The 20,081-nt window shown below is 41.7% G+C and overlaps 1 protein-coding gene across 2 annotated transcripts in view; it reads right to left on the bottom strand.

Annotated features, from left to right (window-relative positions):
* cntn3a.2 (contactin 3a, tandem duplicate 2) overlaps positions 1–16,311 on the bottom strand; it is a 56,805-nt gene extending 40,494 nt beyond the window's left edge. Inside the window, exons 1-6 of one of the 2 annotated variants that reach the window (XM_049581976.1) lie at positions 15,768–16,311; positions 13,065–13,202; positions 12,244–12,379; positions 6,930–7,105; positions 1,541–1,636; positions 153–356 (exon numbers count right to left, since the gene is read on the bottom strand). In XM_049581976.1, the coding sequence (XP_049437933.1) occupies positions 153–356; positions 1,541–1,636; positions 6,930–7,105; positions 12,244–12,379; positions 13,065–13,119 (667 nt within the window). In that variant the 5' untranslated portion in view covers positions 13,120–13,202; positions 15,768–16,311. Of the gene's footprint in view, positions 1–152; positions 357–1,540; positions 1,637–6,929; positions 7,106–12,243; positions 12,380–13,064; positions 13,203–13,377; positions 13,410–15,767 lie in introns of those variants that run through there. The other variant, XM_049581977.1, reaches the window with a different exon arrangement.
* Between the last annotated feature and the right edge of the window lie 3,770 nt (positions 16,312–20,081).

The raw sequence follows: 20,081 nt of genomic DNA, 5'->3' as shown, positions 1-20,081 counted from the left end.
ATTAGCGCTTGGTGACTCAACTACAGCGAGGCACGACAGGACAAAGAGCACTCATGCAAGTACGATGATTAAAGCCACCTTGAAAGGAAAGGTCCTTAATACACGGCTGAAAGGCATACTTGTCACATCGTGGCCGCAAGCTGTGGGCTTACCATCTGTCCTGAGGATCAGAGATGTCGGTGAGCTCTGAACTTTGCCCTTTGTGATGCTGTTCATCACGACACAAGTGTAGTTACCCACATCAGAGGGCTCCACCTTGGCAATGTAAAGGTTTCCTGTCTGCTGGGAGACGAAACGTCGATTGTCTTGTTGAACAAAGTATGGGTACTCGTTGAAGACCCATGCGTACGTGAGGTCTGGAACACAAACAGAGTCGCATATGAGCACGGTAACCTTATAGTGTAATATTAAATGTCACTTAAAGTATTACATGTTGTTATAAAAAGGTTGTTTGTTTTTTTATACTTTAGAGGGGACCTATTATGCTCATTTTCAGGTTCATACTTGTATTTTGGATTTCTACTGAACATGTTTACATGCTTTTATTGTCAAAAAACACAATTTTCCTCATACTGTCTGTGCTGACACACCTGTATTCATCCCCATTTAAGTGCCAGCCTCTTTAAGCCCCCCTCCCAAAAAGGCCCAATCTGCTCTGATTGGTCAGCGTTTCCAGGTCTTCAATGTCTTAATGTCCCTGCATCCAAAATCAGGGAGAAATTAATAACATCGGCAGCCAAGATTACATGTTTTCCTGACATTAGCATGTAGCTACATGTAGCAGTGTGCAGCTGAAGGAATGACTGTGATGGAGTACAGCAGCACTTTCTACTGTGAAAAATGACCAATAAAAGTTGCTAAACCAAAATCTTCACAACTAGACTTGTTCCAGCAGGAATAAAATCCAAAATCAAGAGAAAAGTAACAACATTGTGAGGCAAGATTACATGTTTTCCTGACATTAGCATGTAGCAGTGTGCAGCTGAAGGAATGACCGTGACAGAGTACGGCAGCCCTTTCTACTGTGAAAATCACCAATAAAAATTGCTAAACAAAACTCTTTACAACTAGACTTGTTCCAGCAGGAATAAAATCCAAAATCGAGGGAAAAGGAACAACGTTGGCAGGCAAGATTACACGTTGTCCTGACGTTAGCACATAGCTACACGTAGCAGTGTGCAGCTGAGGGAATGACTGTAACGCATTACAGCAGCACTTTCTACTGTGAAAAATGACCAATTAAAGTTGCTAAACCAAAATCTAGCAAATTGTAGCAGTATAAGATCTAAAGAACTACAACACACGCGGACATCAGTTTGCCTTGAAAGTATTCAGAGTGGACCTGAGGTTTTTGCTCACAGGGATTACTTTTAATGTTTACCTCATTATTTGAAACTTTGACCATGTTTAAAATGAACATCCAATGTTGTAACATTATATATACGACAGAAAAAAAGGACAAGCATAATAGGTCCCCTTTTATCTTGTCAAAATAGAACTTTAAACAACTGAACTGTTGGCGGTCAACATGAAGGCTTACCTCCTGAGGAAGTGGGCGTTCCACAGAGTAACACCACTCCTTGTCCCTCACGGACTGACACCGCGCTTCTGGTGTGGACTTTGAAATGATCTAAGTCTGAGGGAAACAAAAATGATAAGAAAGATCACCGCAGGATCTCACATATCAGAGCAGGACAGAGCTAAGCAAAAGCTTTCAGCGAGACACTGACACGAGCGCGTACAGAAATTGTCGTGAGAATTGCAATTCTGCGATTCCAGGGAGAGACAGAGAGAGGTTGAGATGGGGGGAGACAGAAAAGAGCTTGTACATCTGATGGGTTTTGTATAGCAGAAGAATATAGTGCAGGAATTTAGCTGACGACTTATATGAGATATTAGATACATTTTACAAAATGGGAACGAGGCTGGTAAGAACAGGTTAGGACTCCAGTTGTGTATGTGTGTATGATGACCACATGAGCCTGCCATGATGGGATAGGCTGCAATCCAAACCAGTGCCATTACACAACAAGATTGCTTGGTCTAACTTCAGCTATAGTAGGTTAAAGTAGCTATTTCTTCTTATTATTCTACAGCACCACACCCAAACAGCATGTTTTCCAGTGTATGTTAAAAGTAAAAGGATCCAGATCACAAAAAACATACACACATATTCCCACCTACCCCTGGTGTCATCTAGCCATGAATCTATCTCCCAATTACTCTGTAAGATCCACAGACTTCACTTTAATCAGTTCCCATTTTTTCAGTTGGGACTGTTTTCATCTGATGGTGAAAATTGTTCAGTTTTTTAATGTCATTGAGTCTCAACAGTGCATATCTTAAAAGCCTGTCAAATGCAACCAAAAATATCTGCATGGCCAGACACTGTGAGAGAGAAGAGAAGGTGTGAAAAGATGTTTTGTTGTGATCTGCCTGAATAGAAGCCTTAATGAACAGTACATAAATAGCAAGTATTCATTTCTTTATTCGTTTGATGTCTGCTGGCTCCACCACCAAAGATATGTTATGTGAGAGAAATCACAGCTCATATATAATTTTTGTGACATCGCAGTTGTAACATAAAGCAATGTTTACACCATTTCTTATATTCGTTTGCATTACTCTTTTCTTTGTTTAACAGCCCCGGCATATTGTGTACCAGTCAAAGTAAAGGTTTGTTTCAGTCCACATTGAGGTATTCTTCACACACTACTTCAGCAATTTGGCTGACGACTTTACCCCAGGGTACATCCAGTAAGACGCAGATGACTTTTGATCGAGCCAAGCAGGGAAAAGTGAAGTAGTCAGTCTTTGTTTGCACGTGCAAGCATAAGTGAAGTTGTCACACTCAAACTGCTCCCATGTTACTCCAGCATTTAATGTTGCCTCCAAGTTGCAGCGCTCATAAATATTGCAAATATCGCCCACCTAGTTTGGTGTGTGTCTGCATTATTTGCTAAGTGCAGTTTCACTTCCATACCATTTCTTAATAAAAAGTGGCAAACACAAAGACAGACGGTATGAGCACACATAATAGCAGAGAGGTATGGGGATACGGGGACAGGGAGTTCTCTTATGAAACAACAGAAGAAATTTGGGAGGAATATCTTGGCAATATTAATAAATTTTCCATAACTGTTGGATATGTATTAATCCAATTCAAGGTCATCCATAGACTTAATTATTCAAAATCACGAATACACAAGATACCCCCTGAGGTGTCTTGTAAGACATATGAGAGCAGCTTGTTCCTCTTTCTATGGTCACGGCCAAAAGTTCAGCCATTTTGAAGGAATACATTTGAATTTTGATCAGACTTTTATGCTGCCCCAATGAAACCAGATCCATTGATAGACATTCTGAGTGTCACACTGAATAAGGCTGATAAATACCAATAACAGGCAGTTTCATTATGCAGGTTTTAATGGAAAAAAAAGCTATACTTCAGAGGTGGAAAGATGAGTCTGTGCCCACCTTTGAAGTGTGGCTTAGGGAACTGAGCGAGGTATTACATTTAAAAGAGTTGATGTATTATTTAAACAAAAAGCCAGTGCCATTTGATAAAGTTTGGCACCTAATAAAATCCTTTATGACCAATATTGGCCAGGGATCTCTATAATCATCAATTATTCTTCATCATACCAGCTTTTTCTTTCTTGTCATAATCATCATTTTGTTTGGCTGTGCTCTGTGAGCCCTGACTGTCCTAAGATGTTTGTCATTTATTATTTGACGTGACATATCTGACATCAGAAGTTCAAAGCATATAATTGTAAGTGTCGCCATTTAAACATTAATAGTTTTCCGTTTTCGCCTTGTGGTGTGTCCTCCTCTATGCAATTAACAATATGTTTGAGATAGTTCGAAATTGTTAGGACACTAATCAGTTGGGCCTCATTCCTGAATTTGTGCATAGACATGTTCCTACTTTTCACACAAAATAACTGTGCGCACAAAATCATTGTCGGATTCATGACACGTGCGCACCGGCCAATTTTGTTCTTATTGCATTTTTTAAAAATATCAGATTCAAACTCTTTTCATAACATAACTTCAGCTATCTGGCGTACATGATAGGAGAGACAGAGCGCAGGAAAAAAATGGAGAAACGTACGTGATAGTAAATGAAATGTCACGCATCGACACATATTAGAGCAATGTTACCTTGATAGCTAAAGAAAATAAATTGACGTTATGTTACATCACTTGGGAAGTTATCTACAGAAGATTACTTTAAGAATTTATTATACACAACAAAACTTCATGACTTTTCCAGAACTTTTCATGATTTTTACTAGGGCTGCCCCCCAGCTGTCATTAGCAGGGCTTGACGCTAACTTTTTTCCCAAGGAGCACATGTGCTCCTAAGTTGAAAAAGTAAGGAGCGCACAAAGAACTTTAGGGGCACAATGTAAATTGATCAAATAATGTGTTTTCTGTAATAAAAGTGATGCAAATAGACATTTACAAGCAAAATTATTTAATGATTTTGTATACAAAATGTACAGACAGGTAAAATCATCATGTTTTGAAAAAGTATTGCAATTTAATTTTGTCTTTAATGTTATTATCTTATATATATTATCTTTGCAATATGATTATCTTATATAATGTTATTACTATCCTAAAACATTCTCCAGGTCCTCTGAAACTCTGCAGGACTTAAGCCTCTTTCATACAGAGCTTTTGCGGCACCCACCGCAGGGTAGGGCGCAGAGGACAGGATTTGGGGGAGTACAGGCTCGTTCAGGAGCTACAGCTCCATGGTGACCACTTCTGGGTCTACTTCAGGCTCTTCTCTGCTATTGGATGCGCGGCGCTGAGGTGTTGTCACAGCGTGTTGCGGTGAAATTTTAAAAAATTCAATTTGAGCGCAGGCTGGCCGCGCGCGCCGCTTAGCTCGGCGGCAGAGCGGTGTGCTCTTGCGCCGCGGTAGCACATGCACGATGAATGGGTTCGTCTGCGGAGGTCTGCGCTTTGCGCGCTCTGTGTGAAAAGGGCTTTATTTCCACCCTGCCCAGCAGCGGTACCGTGGCGAACGGTCCCTAAAGGCCTCTACACATGATCAGCTGTAAAACCACTTTGCGCTGGCTGTCCCATTGTTTGTCTATGGAGAGGGCAGGAACACCGGACAAAGCGGCACCACTACCCTTGGCGTCGCGCATGATATTCACTGTGCCGACAGTGGCTTGGAAAACCACCCATAACCGTGTCACACGGGGAAGAGGGAAGGCGGCTGGAGTTCCTCCAACATTTGCAGTTAGATTATCATATTTTTTTATTGACAAAAATATAGGCTGCTTCGGCTGATTTTTTTTATGCGCACATGTGCCCCTAAATATTTTTTCCAGTTCGCACACACCTATTTTTAGTCGCAAATGCGAGTGAAACGCTTGCACTGTCGAGCCCTGATTAGTCTGCGAGATTTCATTGGTCACTTAGTCGCAGAAAAATAAATAAATAAACAAACATGAATCTCTACTAGGAGCTGCACCTTGTCAAAATAAATCAAAACCTATATGACTGGACCATGTGAGAATTTAATTTGAAAGGACAGACACAGGAAGTGGCCACGCTCCGCAGTCAGACAGGATTCAGGTTAATTTCCAGGGCTGGTACCTGCGGTTATTACACACAGGCTAGTTAATAACATGTCGGGCAGGAAATCCAAAGTGTGGGATCATTGTGAGAAGGTGAAGGATGAACCCCAGGTGATATGTAAACTCATCTTCATTGGTCGACTACAAACATGACGTATCATCTGAAACATGTACGTAGCTACATGCCCATTAGCCACTTAGCACAATCATCACTGCTTTGCCGACAGCGTCATCAACAGGCGGCTCACTCAGTGTGTGACGTGCATGTGTAGATAAAATATAGGCCTATATTAATGAAGGTTCATTAGTACGGTTTTGTATTTCTCTGTAATGTAGCACAGTGTTAACAATGTTACTGATACTATTCTTTCTCACACCTTCAACTCAAACCATTGTGTTGCCCCGCCCAAAATATATAATTCAATGATTAAATTAATATCGTAAACATGCGGGCAACTAGTCGACTAATGGCCCTAAATTACAACTATTGGTCGACTCGGAGAAAGTGGTGTTCTAACACAAATATCAGTCAAAGTCTTGGCAGTCAGAAACCTCTGACAAGCCGTTCATCACTCTCTGCAAACACGTCATGTCAGTCTCTGAAGATGTGCCCTTTTCTGAAGGCATGGGCTGCAGTATCTTCCAGCAAGGTAAGATATCTTAACAGCTGCTTGGACGTCAATCAGAATCTTTTGTATCCTTTATGTACAGTTTCATTGCACTAGAAATTGGTGTGAGTACCCAATTATTATAGACCAAGTCAATGAAAGCCATGAAAATATTGTTATATGGATACTCTTATATACTGAAACACTCTGGTTTTTATTGCTGAATGTTTTAATTATGACCACTGAATAGGATGAAAGTGCATCAGTTTCATAGATATTTAATACATTTGGCCAATGCATTTGTTAGCTAATGGTTTTAAATATTGCTAAGATAGCCGTGCCCTCATCATTAGTGCATACGCATGGTCTGAGGCAGTTCTAAATTTGATTTGCAAAGTACAAACAAATTCAGTTAAGAAAATATTGATGAATCCCAGATTAAATGATGGTATGAATGGTTTGAGCACAGATTTATGCATACACAGTTTGTGAATGAGGCCCATTGAATCTGTATTTTTATCACAAAAGCATGGTCACACTATCATCTGAAATCAGTGTATAATTTCTCATGACAATTTAATGGAAGCAATGAGTTTATTTGAAAAACAAACTGTTGAGGCTATATATATATATATATATGTATATATACACATATATGTTGTGCAAACTGAAATAAATATTAAAACAAGAAGTGACAAACAACTTGACTTCTACTTACAGGCAAACTGCAGACTAGCTCTCCTGCTGAGGATAGCTCCTACAGTGTTGAACGCCATACACTGGTACATTCCTACATCCTGGTAGCGGTCCAGACTGCTTATAATGAGGTTGCCCCCAGACAGACGCCGCCGGCGATCCAGGCCCAGATTTATGAGAGTCCCATTCAATGACCATCTGTGAGGGCAAAGACACCATCAGTCCCTGGCAAAATGCACTGTCCGCTTCTTTCCACCAACCAAGGTGGTCTGACAGGAGGTGAGCGGAGAACACAACTCACTGTAGTAACTCACTCCAAGCAGGAATAATACACTGTACATTTGTGCTGGTGTCGAGGAATTCGCAGGCTCGCAGGTTGAAGCAGGAACAGCACAAACCTCACGGCTGTGATTTTTGACATTTATTTCCCTGCTGTGTTTCAACTTTCTTCCAAAGTTTGGAACAAAACTACTTTCTGAAGTCACACAGAGTTGGAGAAGACAGTTGATAGAGTGTCTGCTACTGTCAAACATAGCCTAAATATACTGAAATTCTCCTCAACTCACATTTTTAAAAACTGCATGAATGCATGTGCGACTGAGCAATATTTCAATATCATATTGATATTGGGATATTGAACTTGGCATCGTCTTAAGATTTTAGATAATGTAACATTGTTGTCTTGTCTTGTCCTGGTTTTATAGTCTGCGTTACAGTAAAGTGATGTCATTTTCTGAGCTTACCAGACTGTTCTAGCTGTTCTCTACTGTTTGCCTTCACCCATTTACTCATTATATCCACATTACTGATAATGATTTATCAGAAATCTTATTGTGTAAATATTAGGGGTGGAAATCACCAGAGTATCCACGATACAATATTATCACGATACTTGAATCACGATACAATATTATTGCGATCATTGCTGAGTATTGCAATAAAATATATTACGATTTATTACCTTTTTTCAACTGTCAACTATATCCCCAAAGGAAAAGTCTGTCAACATCTGTTTTATCTATTAACATAAAGTTTTCAGGCTGTTCATTTCACTTCAGCCATTTTACTGCAGCAGCAAAATATATGTCATGGACGGAAAAAGCAACTGATTATATTATTCCAGTCCTAAATTTAATTGGTGTTTGTCATATTAATATGATAAATATGGAGCCTATCACAGCTGACATTGGGCGAGAGGCGGGGTACACCCTGGACAGGTCACCAGACTATAGCAGGGCTTACACATAGAGACAGACAACCATTCACGCTCACATTCACACCTACGGACAATTTAGAGTCACCAATTAACCTGCATGTCATTGGACTGTGGGAGGAAGCCGGAGTACCTGGAGAAAACCCATGCTGACATGGGAGAACATGCATACTCCACATAGAAGGGCTCCACCCGCCCTGGGTTCGAACCAGGAACCCTCTTGCTGTGAGGCGACAATGCTAACCACTGTTAACTGCAGGGATCAAACCGTGCCGTGTTTGTATTTCTACCTACAAAGATGATGCACCACAATTCGTATATAACACACATAATCATGAGCCATGTAATCGAGAAGGCTGGAATCATGGGACAAATGCGCTGATGGGAAAAAAGAAGGAGGTGGTGTGAAGACCGAAACTCCATGTATGGAGGCGAGTTGGGGTGGTGGATGGGTCAAACAAAAGGAAAGTGGTGTTCGAACAAAGTAAACTTTGCGTTGTTTTAAGGTATGTCGTCACTATGTTTCTTTTCCTAAACCTAACCTATGTGACTTTACTTGCCTAAATCTGACTGACGTAACTGTACATTGAGGATGCAATGTCATTTGTTAGGTATCATACGAACCATTGTATGAAGACAACATTGCGCCCAGCCCTAATTTTATTCTTCTACTTATCATATGCTGGACGCTCCATAATTGCCGCATATTGTTTTGTCCCTGTAATGTAGTAATTCTGTAATCCATAATGCTATAACATGCTCTTGTGTTATTGGATATTGTTTATATAACCCTTAAATTCACATTTCTTATTTATGTTGTATCTTTCTATTCTATTTTTCTTTATTTTGCTCTTCCACTATTTGCTGCTGCAGCTATCCCATTTTCCCCCGCAGGGATCATTAAAGTTTAATCTCAGAGTATCATACACAAAGCTGTCTACTGCTATTTAAGGGAAGCAGAAGATAAAGGTTTTAGAAGCCATCCCAGATATTATCATCAGTCTTCGCCATAATCACCTCTTCTCCTTCACATTATATTTACATAATGTGACATTATTCCACCTTTGACTTCTCATTAGGACAAAACATTAGCACTTGGCAAGAGGTAACAGTGAGCTGATGTAACAAAGGGTGCCTTTTATGCTCCTTTTCACCTTCCATTACAGCCTTACCACACTTAGCAGGTGCGGGAACTTAAAACAATAATACTTTGCTCAGCAGGTTCAGATAGTGCTATCAAATAAATGAAACACCTGAAAGAGCTCTTAAAAACATGAGGTTAATTCAGTGATTTAAATAAAACCCACTATTCAGCAAGAAAAAGACTTTCTTTCCCTGCCACCACAACACTCTTGTCTATCTCTTTTTAAATGCTATTCAAAAATGGAGCATTGATGGGTTCAAGGACAGAGCACTTTTCAAGAATGTTCCATCATTTTTCTCAAAGCACTGAAAATAACAATTTCTTTCCTTCAGCCACATTCTGCTATTTTACTTCCCTTAAGTGGAAATGAAAGACGTGGAGGCCATAATGGCCAACTTTCCAAAAGCTTTCAAGTCTAACCTCCGAAATAATTTCTTAAAGAATATCGAAAACCACTGAATGTCGATGAGTGCTTGCTGCCATACTCTAGACACTTATACTTGATAGCTGCGTTTCGGTATGCACTGAGGTTAACCCTAAGGCTATACAGTTTAAGAGACTGTGTGAGTGGTGAACACCTATAGGATTGCATAGGCTAGTGATATGTGCATGTTTGTGTCCACTTGAGTGCATTCTGCTCTTTATCCCAGAGTCACCACTTTCACCTCTTTCTGACCTGCTCTGAAGTGCCTCTGCTGTTCAGTGGTGCCCTGAACATTGGGCAGGTGATTGAATAGCAACTCCGAAACTGAATTACTCTGCTTAAGACTCATTTTGTGAACACATGTCGTCTGACCATCTGACCACGGAAAAACTGGAGTATTCTGGATCATCCTGCAGCCCAGAGCCACAGGCTTCAAACCTCAGGTCAAGTAAAGGTTAGGCAAGTCACCCTCTGTTTGGATTTAAACAACAAAAAAAAAAAAACTGCATCACTTTTCCACCCCGCTGTGGAAAAGATGCTTTTTCGTTCAAGATATGGTTTTCTCCCATGAGTTATTATGCTGCTACATTGTGCATACTATGGAAGTCTCATCTCTTTGTGAGTGACAGGACTGGCAGAGGAAAGGAGAGGGGAGAAAAGAGAGGATGGGGGAGGGAGCAGTGTGAGCCTATTTACACTTCAAGAGAAGAGCCAGAGAGGTGCTGAGGGCTTGCCGAGCCCCGCACAGCCAGCTTGACAAGACACCACGTTAAACATGCTCATCTCACCTTTAATCAGTACATGGCAATACCTGGTCTTAGGCGGGGAATGTGAAAAGCCTGAAATAATGAGTGTACGCACTCCACACCACTATCATTCAGCTCATCTGTGCTCGCTGTGCCGCAGTAATTCCACCGTCGAACGCCAAAGACACTTGTAATCAATGCCTGTTGGTGCCAACTGGTGTCTAGCAACCTGCATGGGTCTCACCGCGTTTTATAAGAGGAGATTCAAAGATGCATTAAGATGCTACACGTGTGTCGCTAAGATAATATCTGGCGAGACAAGAGGCAGATTGGCGGCGTGTTAGTCAATATAAATTAGTAAAGGCATAATGACACCACTGCTTCGTTTGTCAGTGTGCATTTCAGTCTAATGTGGAGAAAATGAAAGGGGAGCAAGCACCTGCCTGTTCCATGTGAAAAAGCTTTATATATCCTTATTTAGAGCTGTGTGAATGACTGAAATGGGCTTTATGTTAATGGGAAGCTGAAAGGCCCTTATATATGTGTGTATATATATATATATATATATATATATATATGTATGATATAGAGAAGAAATGCAGATATAATGACTGAAGTGGGTACAGGAAAATAAAACAGTTAGAATCAAGGTAAGTTCAGACAGTTACAGTTACACTTTACTGGAATGCAGCCTTTCAAACCAGGAAAATACACACTATCAGTATCATGATGTTCAAAATCTAAGACCATATCCATTCTTATATATCTCAACATCAATATAATATCAATATATTGCCCAGCCCTAGTGTGTATATGTGTATTTGTATATATATACAGATTTTTATTGTACAAAAAGCTGATCACTTTTAAGGATTTCACACTGATTTTACGTCCCACACATCCAAAAAGTAATGTCGCCTGCAGTGCTCACAGTACTTTACATTAAACAAGGTCCTCTTCTGACATTGACAGCTACAAAGAAAGGATACAAAGAAACAGCAAGTGCTGCTGATGTGGCGCTTGAGTGCCTTTAAGTTAAAAGCAATAAAAGCTGATGGTTTGTGCTGCAAATTGAATTTTTATAATCCAGGGGCTGTCCACACCAACACGGGTATTTATAAAACCGTGACTCTTTGCTCACGGTTTGGCCTTTCATCCACATGTAACCGCAGTTTTGGGCCCCTGTAACCGGAGTTATCTGTAACCGGAGTCCAGGGTGAACTTTTTAGAAAAGTCCAGTGTCAGCAGTCATGTGTGGACAGGATAACCGCAGTTATTTTGTCTCGTCTCCATTGTATGACGTCACAGTGTGCGACGTAAACAGAAAACAGCTGTGTTATTACCCGATCCAGTGTGTGCGAGAGACGATTTGAGGATGGACCTAAACAAATACTGCTGCTATTTAGCAGCATATTGATTATATATAATGTATATATATTATATTGATATTTCGCGCTTGTTGTTTTTCCGGTAATGACGTTCTACTGCCTTCTGATTGGCTACAGTGACCTTACAGTTAGGCGTTATATCGCCACTTACTGCTTTGGCATGTGTATTACACTGCTTGATAGTGGAATTTGCGGTGTCATGTGGATGGAGGTATTTTTATTACACCACTTGTATGGATGCAGATTTTTTAAAAAGTGGAGGCCAAAAAAGTTCAGTTTTAAAAATAGCCGTGCTCGTGTGGACTAGGCCCCAGTTTCAAGACAGAGTTTGGGATTACTAGTTAAAAAATAAATTGAAACTATCAAATAACGAGTCTTTATCTAAATCCTAACCCACACTTTGATGTGAGTGCGCCCTTACCTGTACTGAGGAGGTGGCGTTCCCTTTGCATCACAGGTCAGAGTGGCTTCCTCTTCTATGGAGTCGACAGGAATGAACAAGTCACCTGGCTCCATCCTCCATCTTGGACCATGGTATGATCCACTGTCCAGACAATCTGTCAGAGCAACAGTAACAGCCTGAGCATAATGGCAGGGAAAAAAAGTGCCCTTTTGATAGAGTTTGGCCGCCATAATGCCCTGTTCTTCTGGAGGAAATGGGATATTGGGGTTTAACAGGGAGGCTCTTTCAAAATGGGAGACTGGACATTACTAAACATGGGAAGTGATTCAGCGTGTTTGAAATTATCTTGAGAGGTCGTAAAGTGCAGATTCTTCTGAAATAATAACAAGCTGAATAATATTAAAAGCACTTTATAGAAATGTTTTCCAGCAATTAAAAATAATTGCGTTTCCATTTGATAAAAGGCAATCATTCACTGGGAAATCTGTACACTATGTGAAAGAAAATTAATTTGTTTTGACTTTAGAGAAGCAACGGAGGTTATCACGCTTGTACTCTGCGAGTTATGTGTTAATGAAGTCAAGGAAAATGTTAAAAGACGAGAACACAACAGTGTATATCTCTTCATCAGGTCACAATCACAGAGCAGTGAGGAGAAAGATTGAGAGCATTGTGCCTGTGTTGTGAATGGAAGTCAATACTGAGGAGTGGCCCTTTAAATTTGGCCCATCCTATCATCTCTGACACTGACATGATTTTCGGCTCTTCAGCCATCATCCCCGCAACTGTAAATGCCCAAACGTGAAAGAATCATTACTCATATATAAAAGATGGTTTACCTGCCAGGCAGTCGATGATTGATAACAGTAGAAGCTGTTTCCATGGCAACGTCATCTTTGGCAGCCAAGGGCAAATGAGACTTTCATCCAATAAGCTTTGAAATGGCACTCGTGTTCTCCGAGAGAGGGGAGCTTGACCTGTTGGAACAAGAATTTTGTTGTAAAACACCAAACTCTACGAACCCCCGGATATTTTTATCCCGCTTTCAACATCATGTTTTTTAATCACCCACCAGGAGAAGACGGGGAATGTGATAAAAATGGATGTGGGTTTTGGTGCAGGATGTGTCTCATTATTTGTGTCCATTCTCACATTTCTGATCAGTGAAGATCCAGGCGGTGTCACTTTGTGCCCTGCGCTTTGGCCAACTTGCACCCGGAGATGTCTGAGGGTGATACCAGAGGCATATGGGAAGAAGCCCATGCCAATCTATTAGGGGGGCGACCAACGCCTAAGCTCATCCTTCACTTGGACGGATTCACTCTGGCTGCCTGAGGAGACTTGGACCTGGGAATTGGGTGTCATCCAATCAATTAGATTCACCCACAGCAGCATGTGTCTCCCCACATGCTGGGGTGAATCAAGACAGCCTGATGAGGAAGCCATTCCACCCAGGTCCATAATCAAGGGCAAGTGTGTCTGTCTGCTTGTAGCATGTGCTGCAATTTGCGATGCACCCACTTCTTGCAGGAGGAGACTGAGCGAGTAATGATGCAATTATGAAATGTCAAACATACACACAACGGAGAACCAGCAATAACACAGCAGTGAAGTGAGCAGTTACACACACATCCAAGTGTGCAGAGTGTATGCAGATCAGTGTACAATAGTGTGTACCTGCATACAAGCATGCACATGAATAAGCAGGTCTGCACACATACAGAATCACAAATTTCTTCAAGAGGTGTTCAAGATATATTAAGGGCAGAGACAGATAATAACACCAATCTGCTAAATGTCACACAACCCACACACACCTACACAACCAAACTCACTTTCTCACCGTGTACAACACGTATAACACCCTGCCTCCACACACACACACACGCTCGCTTTCCATTTAGAAGACATAAGCCGTGATGTGCGGCTCATTTGTGGCCTAATCCCGGGGCGAGCCTGGTTCAGAGCGCTACTTATGGAGGGTCTAATTGTTTGTCAGCTGCCTGGATGTCAAATCAGACACGTGGGGTCTCAGCCAGAATTTTCTTCCCTACCTTTCATGTTTGCTCTGTCCTTTTTCTTACCCGAAAGTCTGCAAAATTGGATTGGTACGCTTCCTCTCAAGACGACTCCTGCATGCCATACCTCAGTGATAGGCCCACAGTGTGCAAACTGCTGGCACCTCAGGACTGAGGATTGGTGTGTGGAAGGTACAGTGGGTATTACACTACTGTCGACTTTGCATGTTATGGTTTGCATTTGTAATGGGGTTCTGTCAGGGATGGCACTGTGTAACACCTGATGCAATGTCTTCCTCTTTTTTAATGCAGAGCCAATAAATCATTTACAAATGCAAAATACTGAGAGTCAGAATTCTATCAGTGATTTGACACAGAGCGGATCGCTTGGTGGTTTCGCATGTACACACTGTATAACACATCTTCATGCACATGCACAAACATGAAGAACGTGGGCCCCCACACATACAAACTCACAGCTTGCTCTCATGGATAATGGTGCTAACGATGATGGTGATAGAAGGTGGTGAGAAAAGCTTTACAGGGTGAATCACTCTCAATCACGGAGGGTACCTTCCTGTACCAAGACACCACTGGGTTAAATAATGTATAATCACGATATCTACCACCTCCATCACACTCTGCCTGCATCCAAGTAACACGCTGGTTGAACAAATAGCCCAGCTGGCAGAGTGGGAGTGTACTTACTTTGAAGGCCTTAGCTGCATTCATCATAGATATTCCAGCTGACACTGTGGCATACCAGTATGCAATTACCTGGTGAATGTTGCAGGGTAGAAATAGTGTGTATGTGTGCGTGTGTGTGTGCACCTTTCACACTTACTGTATCTCAAGAGGCATGCAGCCAATCATTGCCGTGACACTTCTCAAGGTTTGCTCAAGGTATTTTTTGCCTTTGGAAGAGGGTCCTTGGTAACACTTGAATACATTTATGCAGTCTTTTTTTCTGCATTCTGTGCATGCAGGTCCACCCAAGGTTTGATTTAGTCCTAAAATGTGTCAGTGTTGGCCTGTAGCTCCACAATTCAGCGGGTAAGGTGAAGTGGAGCCAGGCTGCAGTGTGGCTGGCACCACACCAGGTAGGAACCACGAGAACAGTTAGAGGCTAAAATACCACCATGTGAGTGATGTAACAGCATCTCCACAGCAGTTTGACAAAGAAAGGCACGGCTGAGCCAACTCCTTATTTTTAAACAAAACATCAAAGTGTGTCTTGAATGCATGCTCCTCCAAAATCAAGACTAAGCAGTGTGGAGGAATTGGCTGCAGTTGGGAGGGCACGTCACGTTACTCCAGCCTCAACAATTATGATCAAATAAACGGCATTAGGAATTGATGGGCCAATTCGGGACAGCAGGCAAGACAGGCCGACATGTGAGCCTGTTAGCGTGGATGAATATTTGAACATATAAATATCACTGAGTAAATAATTTAGCTTTCTGTATTTGTGCACGTTCACAATTGCCAAGCGCGCTCATGGGCTATTTTTTTTTTTTGTCTTACCTCTTATCTTGAAATATCTTGAGACCAGCAGGAACCAAATTCAGCCCTCACGGAAAAAGCGACACATTGATCCTCCATGGAAACCCTCTTTTTAGGAAAAAATTCGGTCACAATCGCAAGGTCGTTCATACAGGTGAAAAATTGAGCCGGTGGTCAGTCAGAGATAACGGGTAGCGCAGGAGGCATAAACACACGCGTTTCATATCGCTGCTCTCCCCCTTCTCCTCCACTCCCCACCAAAAAAAAAAAACAAAAAAAAACAACATACACACACACACACACACGCACTCACACACACGCACACACACAACACCCACGTTGTTTGCCGTGCTGAATCACATTTGAAACATCCCCAGTTAAGAGGCTCGACTCTCGCCTGTGTTTACGCTCTCAAATCCAACACGCGTAGGTCTGAAATTGGGCTTGAAAGGAAATCTTGCAGAGATGATTTATTATGCGCATCAAGTCAGCTCCCCCTGCGAAGAAGAAGTGGGCTGCACGGCGGCGAGGAGGAGGCGATGGAGCAGCCACAACCAGCAGCGCTGGGATGGGAAGGTGCGGGAGGGGAGGAAGACGCACCTGGCGGAGAACTACGCCCCCCTGCGTCAGACCACGTTATTACAAAGAGACAGTGAGACTCCGTGATTCACTACCTGCCAGGGGATGTAGGGCAGTTTGTCCGGAGGGCACTTTATTTTTCTGCTAAGGCCAATTAATAAATAAACCATAATAATATTAGCGCATAGAATAAATGAACAACCTGTCTTCAACCTTTCGACATCTGCTGTCCTCACTCTTCTTTGTCAAAGAGGCAAATCCAGTAGCAGCAGCCCCACACAAGTCAGGTATATGCAGTGGCGTTTCTAGGATTTGAAGATTTGTCAGGGGGTCCAGGGTTCCTTCACCACCAACAACAACAAAAAAAGAATAAATACATGAATAAAGACTTGTTTCCACCAAACATTTCAGGTATGGTGCCTTTGGAACCAAAAGTAACCCTTCAGACATGGTACCTTAGCGTTTCCACCACGCAAACAGTAGCCAACTAAATGTGGGCGGGGTTGTTGTCACTCACTATATTTCCTCATTACAGGTGACACAGAAGTCTGCGCCTCGCTTATCGTCCACAGAACGAGGCTGCACGCCAACATTTTAAGAACAAAATAAAACAGGCTGCAGTGAGAGTCTCTCTCCAAGGGATATTTAAAAATTGCGGGTTTGTGGATATAGTTCCTCGAAGGCAAGCTCAGGGGTTTAGTGTTGCTGTAGCCAGATGCGGTGAGGATCAGAATATATGCGTTCACATAACCAGACTGAAATTAATATATATAAATGCTCGAAGATCCACTCATTGCTAAAAGTGTACGTCCTATAAAAACTAAAGTGATGGTCGAACTTGTTATAAGGAATATTAAGGTGTGTTGATGGAGTCACATCATCACCTTATGCATTGAGTAACATAACAAGATAACTTTCCACCTTAAAAGTCACCGGCACTCAGCTCAGTGAATTAAGTTTTTTTTTTTACTCCAGCTGCTACAAGAGGCAGCAAAACAGCCTTCATTTCTATTGTTAAAGTCTACTAATGAAACTCTCCACAGTATGAACAGTGGTTACATGAGCCTCAAAACCAGCCACAGCTCAGCCCTGAGCAGAGTGACCGTCTGCTATTGACCAATCAGACTGCAGTGTTCACAGCTCCACCTTTTAGTACCAGATCTGTGTGTGAGGTACCCCAACAGAGGGGGGACCAAAAATGGGGACGGTTCGGAACAGTTCCATTGGTACCATCCACAACTTTTTGCAGTTTGAGATGGAAAAAAAGTGTACCAAACCGAACTGAACCGTACCGTACTGTACTGCTTGGTGCAAACATAAATAAATAAAATAACATTAAATCCCAGTGTGAATCAATTTATTTTCATTGCAAATTAAAAAGTGATTGAAGGGCCATAAATTGAGCATCATGGGTCATTTATATTTTCTTCATGAGGCATTTCTCCCAGGTTGAGACAACAAAAGTAAGCAGGAAGCTAATTTCTAAATTACACTTGCAGATTTATTTGCTCAGGTCCTCCTGGCTCACATGCAGCCTATAATTACAAAGGGAAGGTGTACAGCCAAAGAGTGTATAGAGTGTCTATAGCCAAGACCAACAGAACTTTATTTTGATTCTAGTCCAGATCATTAAAACATGAACTAAACCTGATACTGAATTGTGGGGAAATTGTGTGTAATTTGGTGCAGCATGCAGACTTTGTCATAAAGTGGAATATCAAAGCTGCAGTAAGCAATATTTGGCCACTGGTAGTTCTCCCAACCAAATTAACAGTGGTAGAGTTGCAAACTGGAGCTGTTTTGGGCATCCAGGGTTCCTGAGGTAAAAGTTATGTTAATTTTTACAGCTGCAACATTTTCATGGCTTAGATGATTTCAATCATCAGCAGGACTCACTCTTAAAAAGATGGCATAACTCTCTTTCATGCATCAAGAGTTTTTGAGGGTCAAACACTTACTAAATGCTATGTCGGAATGTTATATTTTTCTTTTCACAGTAGTAAAGAAATACTTACAGAACCAGTAGCTCCTTCCAACTTCATACTAACAGACAGGATATGCTGCATTTCTTTTTACAGGTATCTTTCATCAGCAGTCTCTCTGAAAAACTGAAACACTGCTGGGATTTTCTGTCTTTCTTTGTGTGTTTCTTCAAAGTCTAATTGGTATCTACAACAGCAGGATAGTACCATTCAGTTACCTATCATTCTAACAAAATAATACAACATATCATTTCATTTGCAAACAGCTGCCATGACACTCTGACAGCAGGCACCAATAGGACACATTTTTAAATGTTAACAAAATAAATAATATTATTGTGGTTTAGATGATAAGGTTTGTGTTTTTCCTCCATGGTAGTATGTATTATTTAGCTGACAACATAGACAGGAACATGTTTCTGCTTTTCAGAGAGACAGATAAAGGAAACTGTCTATGAGAAAGTCCAAATGCTAACCTATGTAGCAAAGGCGTTAGTACTTCTGGTTGGTTTTTTTTCATGTCAATTTTAAAGCAGCATTAAGAGATTTCTGACCACTGGGGGGCATAAAGTCTCCAACACTAACTCCTGAGAAAATGAGTCTGGGTCGTTTTCTTCGCCAGTCATTTGTTTACTTCAGCAAGCTGCTCATTTCACACCAGACAGGCAGCATAAAATCAGCTTCTGTGAGTTTATGAGCTAGGACTGGCTGCCAGTTATAATATGTGGGGTCAGTGAGAGCCATCGGGACTGAAGCGTACATGTACCAGGCAACCAGTATAATGAGCTGCAAGTGGCTGAAAACATAGAGCTGCAGAGTGGGGTGTTAAAATGACTCAAAAATGTGTGAGTGTGACTCCTTCTTTGTGTGCAAGCGGGGCAGGCATGTGGGCTGAGTGACATCACTCCAACTAGTTTTGTGATTGGAGGAGAATGAAGTGTTGTGGGTACAACTGAACCTGTTTTTCACTGTGCCACTCACTGCACACACAAAAAATGGACCTGGTTGTTATGGAAATGTAATATAGCAGGTATCTACAGTTAAAAACATACAAATACAAATTGAACATATTAATATTGGTGCCTTTGCTCCACTTCTAATTGCCCCCTTTCACTGAAAATGTGATAGGTCACAGTAGGGAAAACACAAATAATAAAATGAATGACGGCTAAATTCAATTCAGCTGTTTTCAGTTACAGGAGGCTGGTACTGAATAGAACAAATCCCTCAGTAAAGCCGGGGTAAAAGGCAAAAAAAAGCAGAATTAGAATTAGATTTAAAAAACACACCCTCCTCTTGCAGCTCTCTGTCCTAAACCCCTCTCAACAGATGACCAGGGTTTTAATTAATGATTTATTTATTTAAAGCTGGCAGCAGCTCCAAGACAGACCTCAGGTCCAACAGGTGTCACAGTGGGCTGGTGGCCAGTGGCAGCGCCCGGTCTAACCTGTGTAATGCAGCAACTGAAAGTTTACTGATCCACAGTGAGTCAGGGTTGTCTGCTCCCCTGCTGCTGGTGTTTGCACTGGCTGGATTTGTGTTGCTGCGGCTGCTGAGTGGGGGTCTGTGTCTGGAGAGCTCTGCTCATTCTACTCTCAGCAAGGTGGTCTGTAGCGGCAGGGAGTGAGGCAGGACACACTGTGATTCAAGGTTCTAGCTAATATTAGCTCCATTAATGTGAACAGGAAGCAACAGCCTTGAGCCTTACGGTCAGCAAGAAGGCTTGACTAAGCTGGAGTACCTGGAGAAAACCCACGCTGACACGGGGAGAATA

The sequence above is a fragment of the Epinephelus fuscoguttatus genome, linkage group LG7, assembly GCF_011397635.1.
Source record: "Epinephelus fuscoguttatus linkage group LG7, E.fuscoguttatus.final_Chr_v1".
Taxonomy (NCBI): Eukaryota; Metazoa; Chordata; class Actinopteri; order Perciformes; family Serranidae; genus Epinephelus; species Epinephelus fuscoguttatus.
This window is presented reverse-complemented; position numbering and strand designations above follow the sequence as displayed.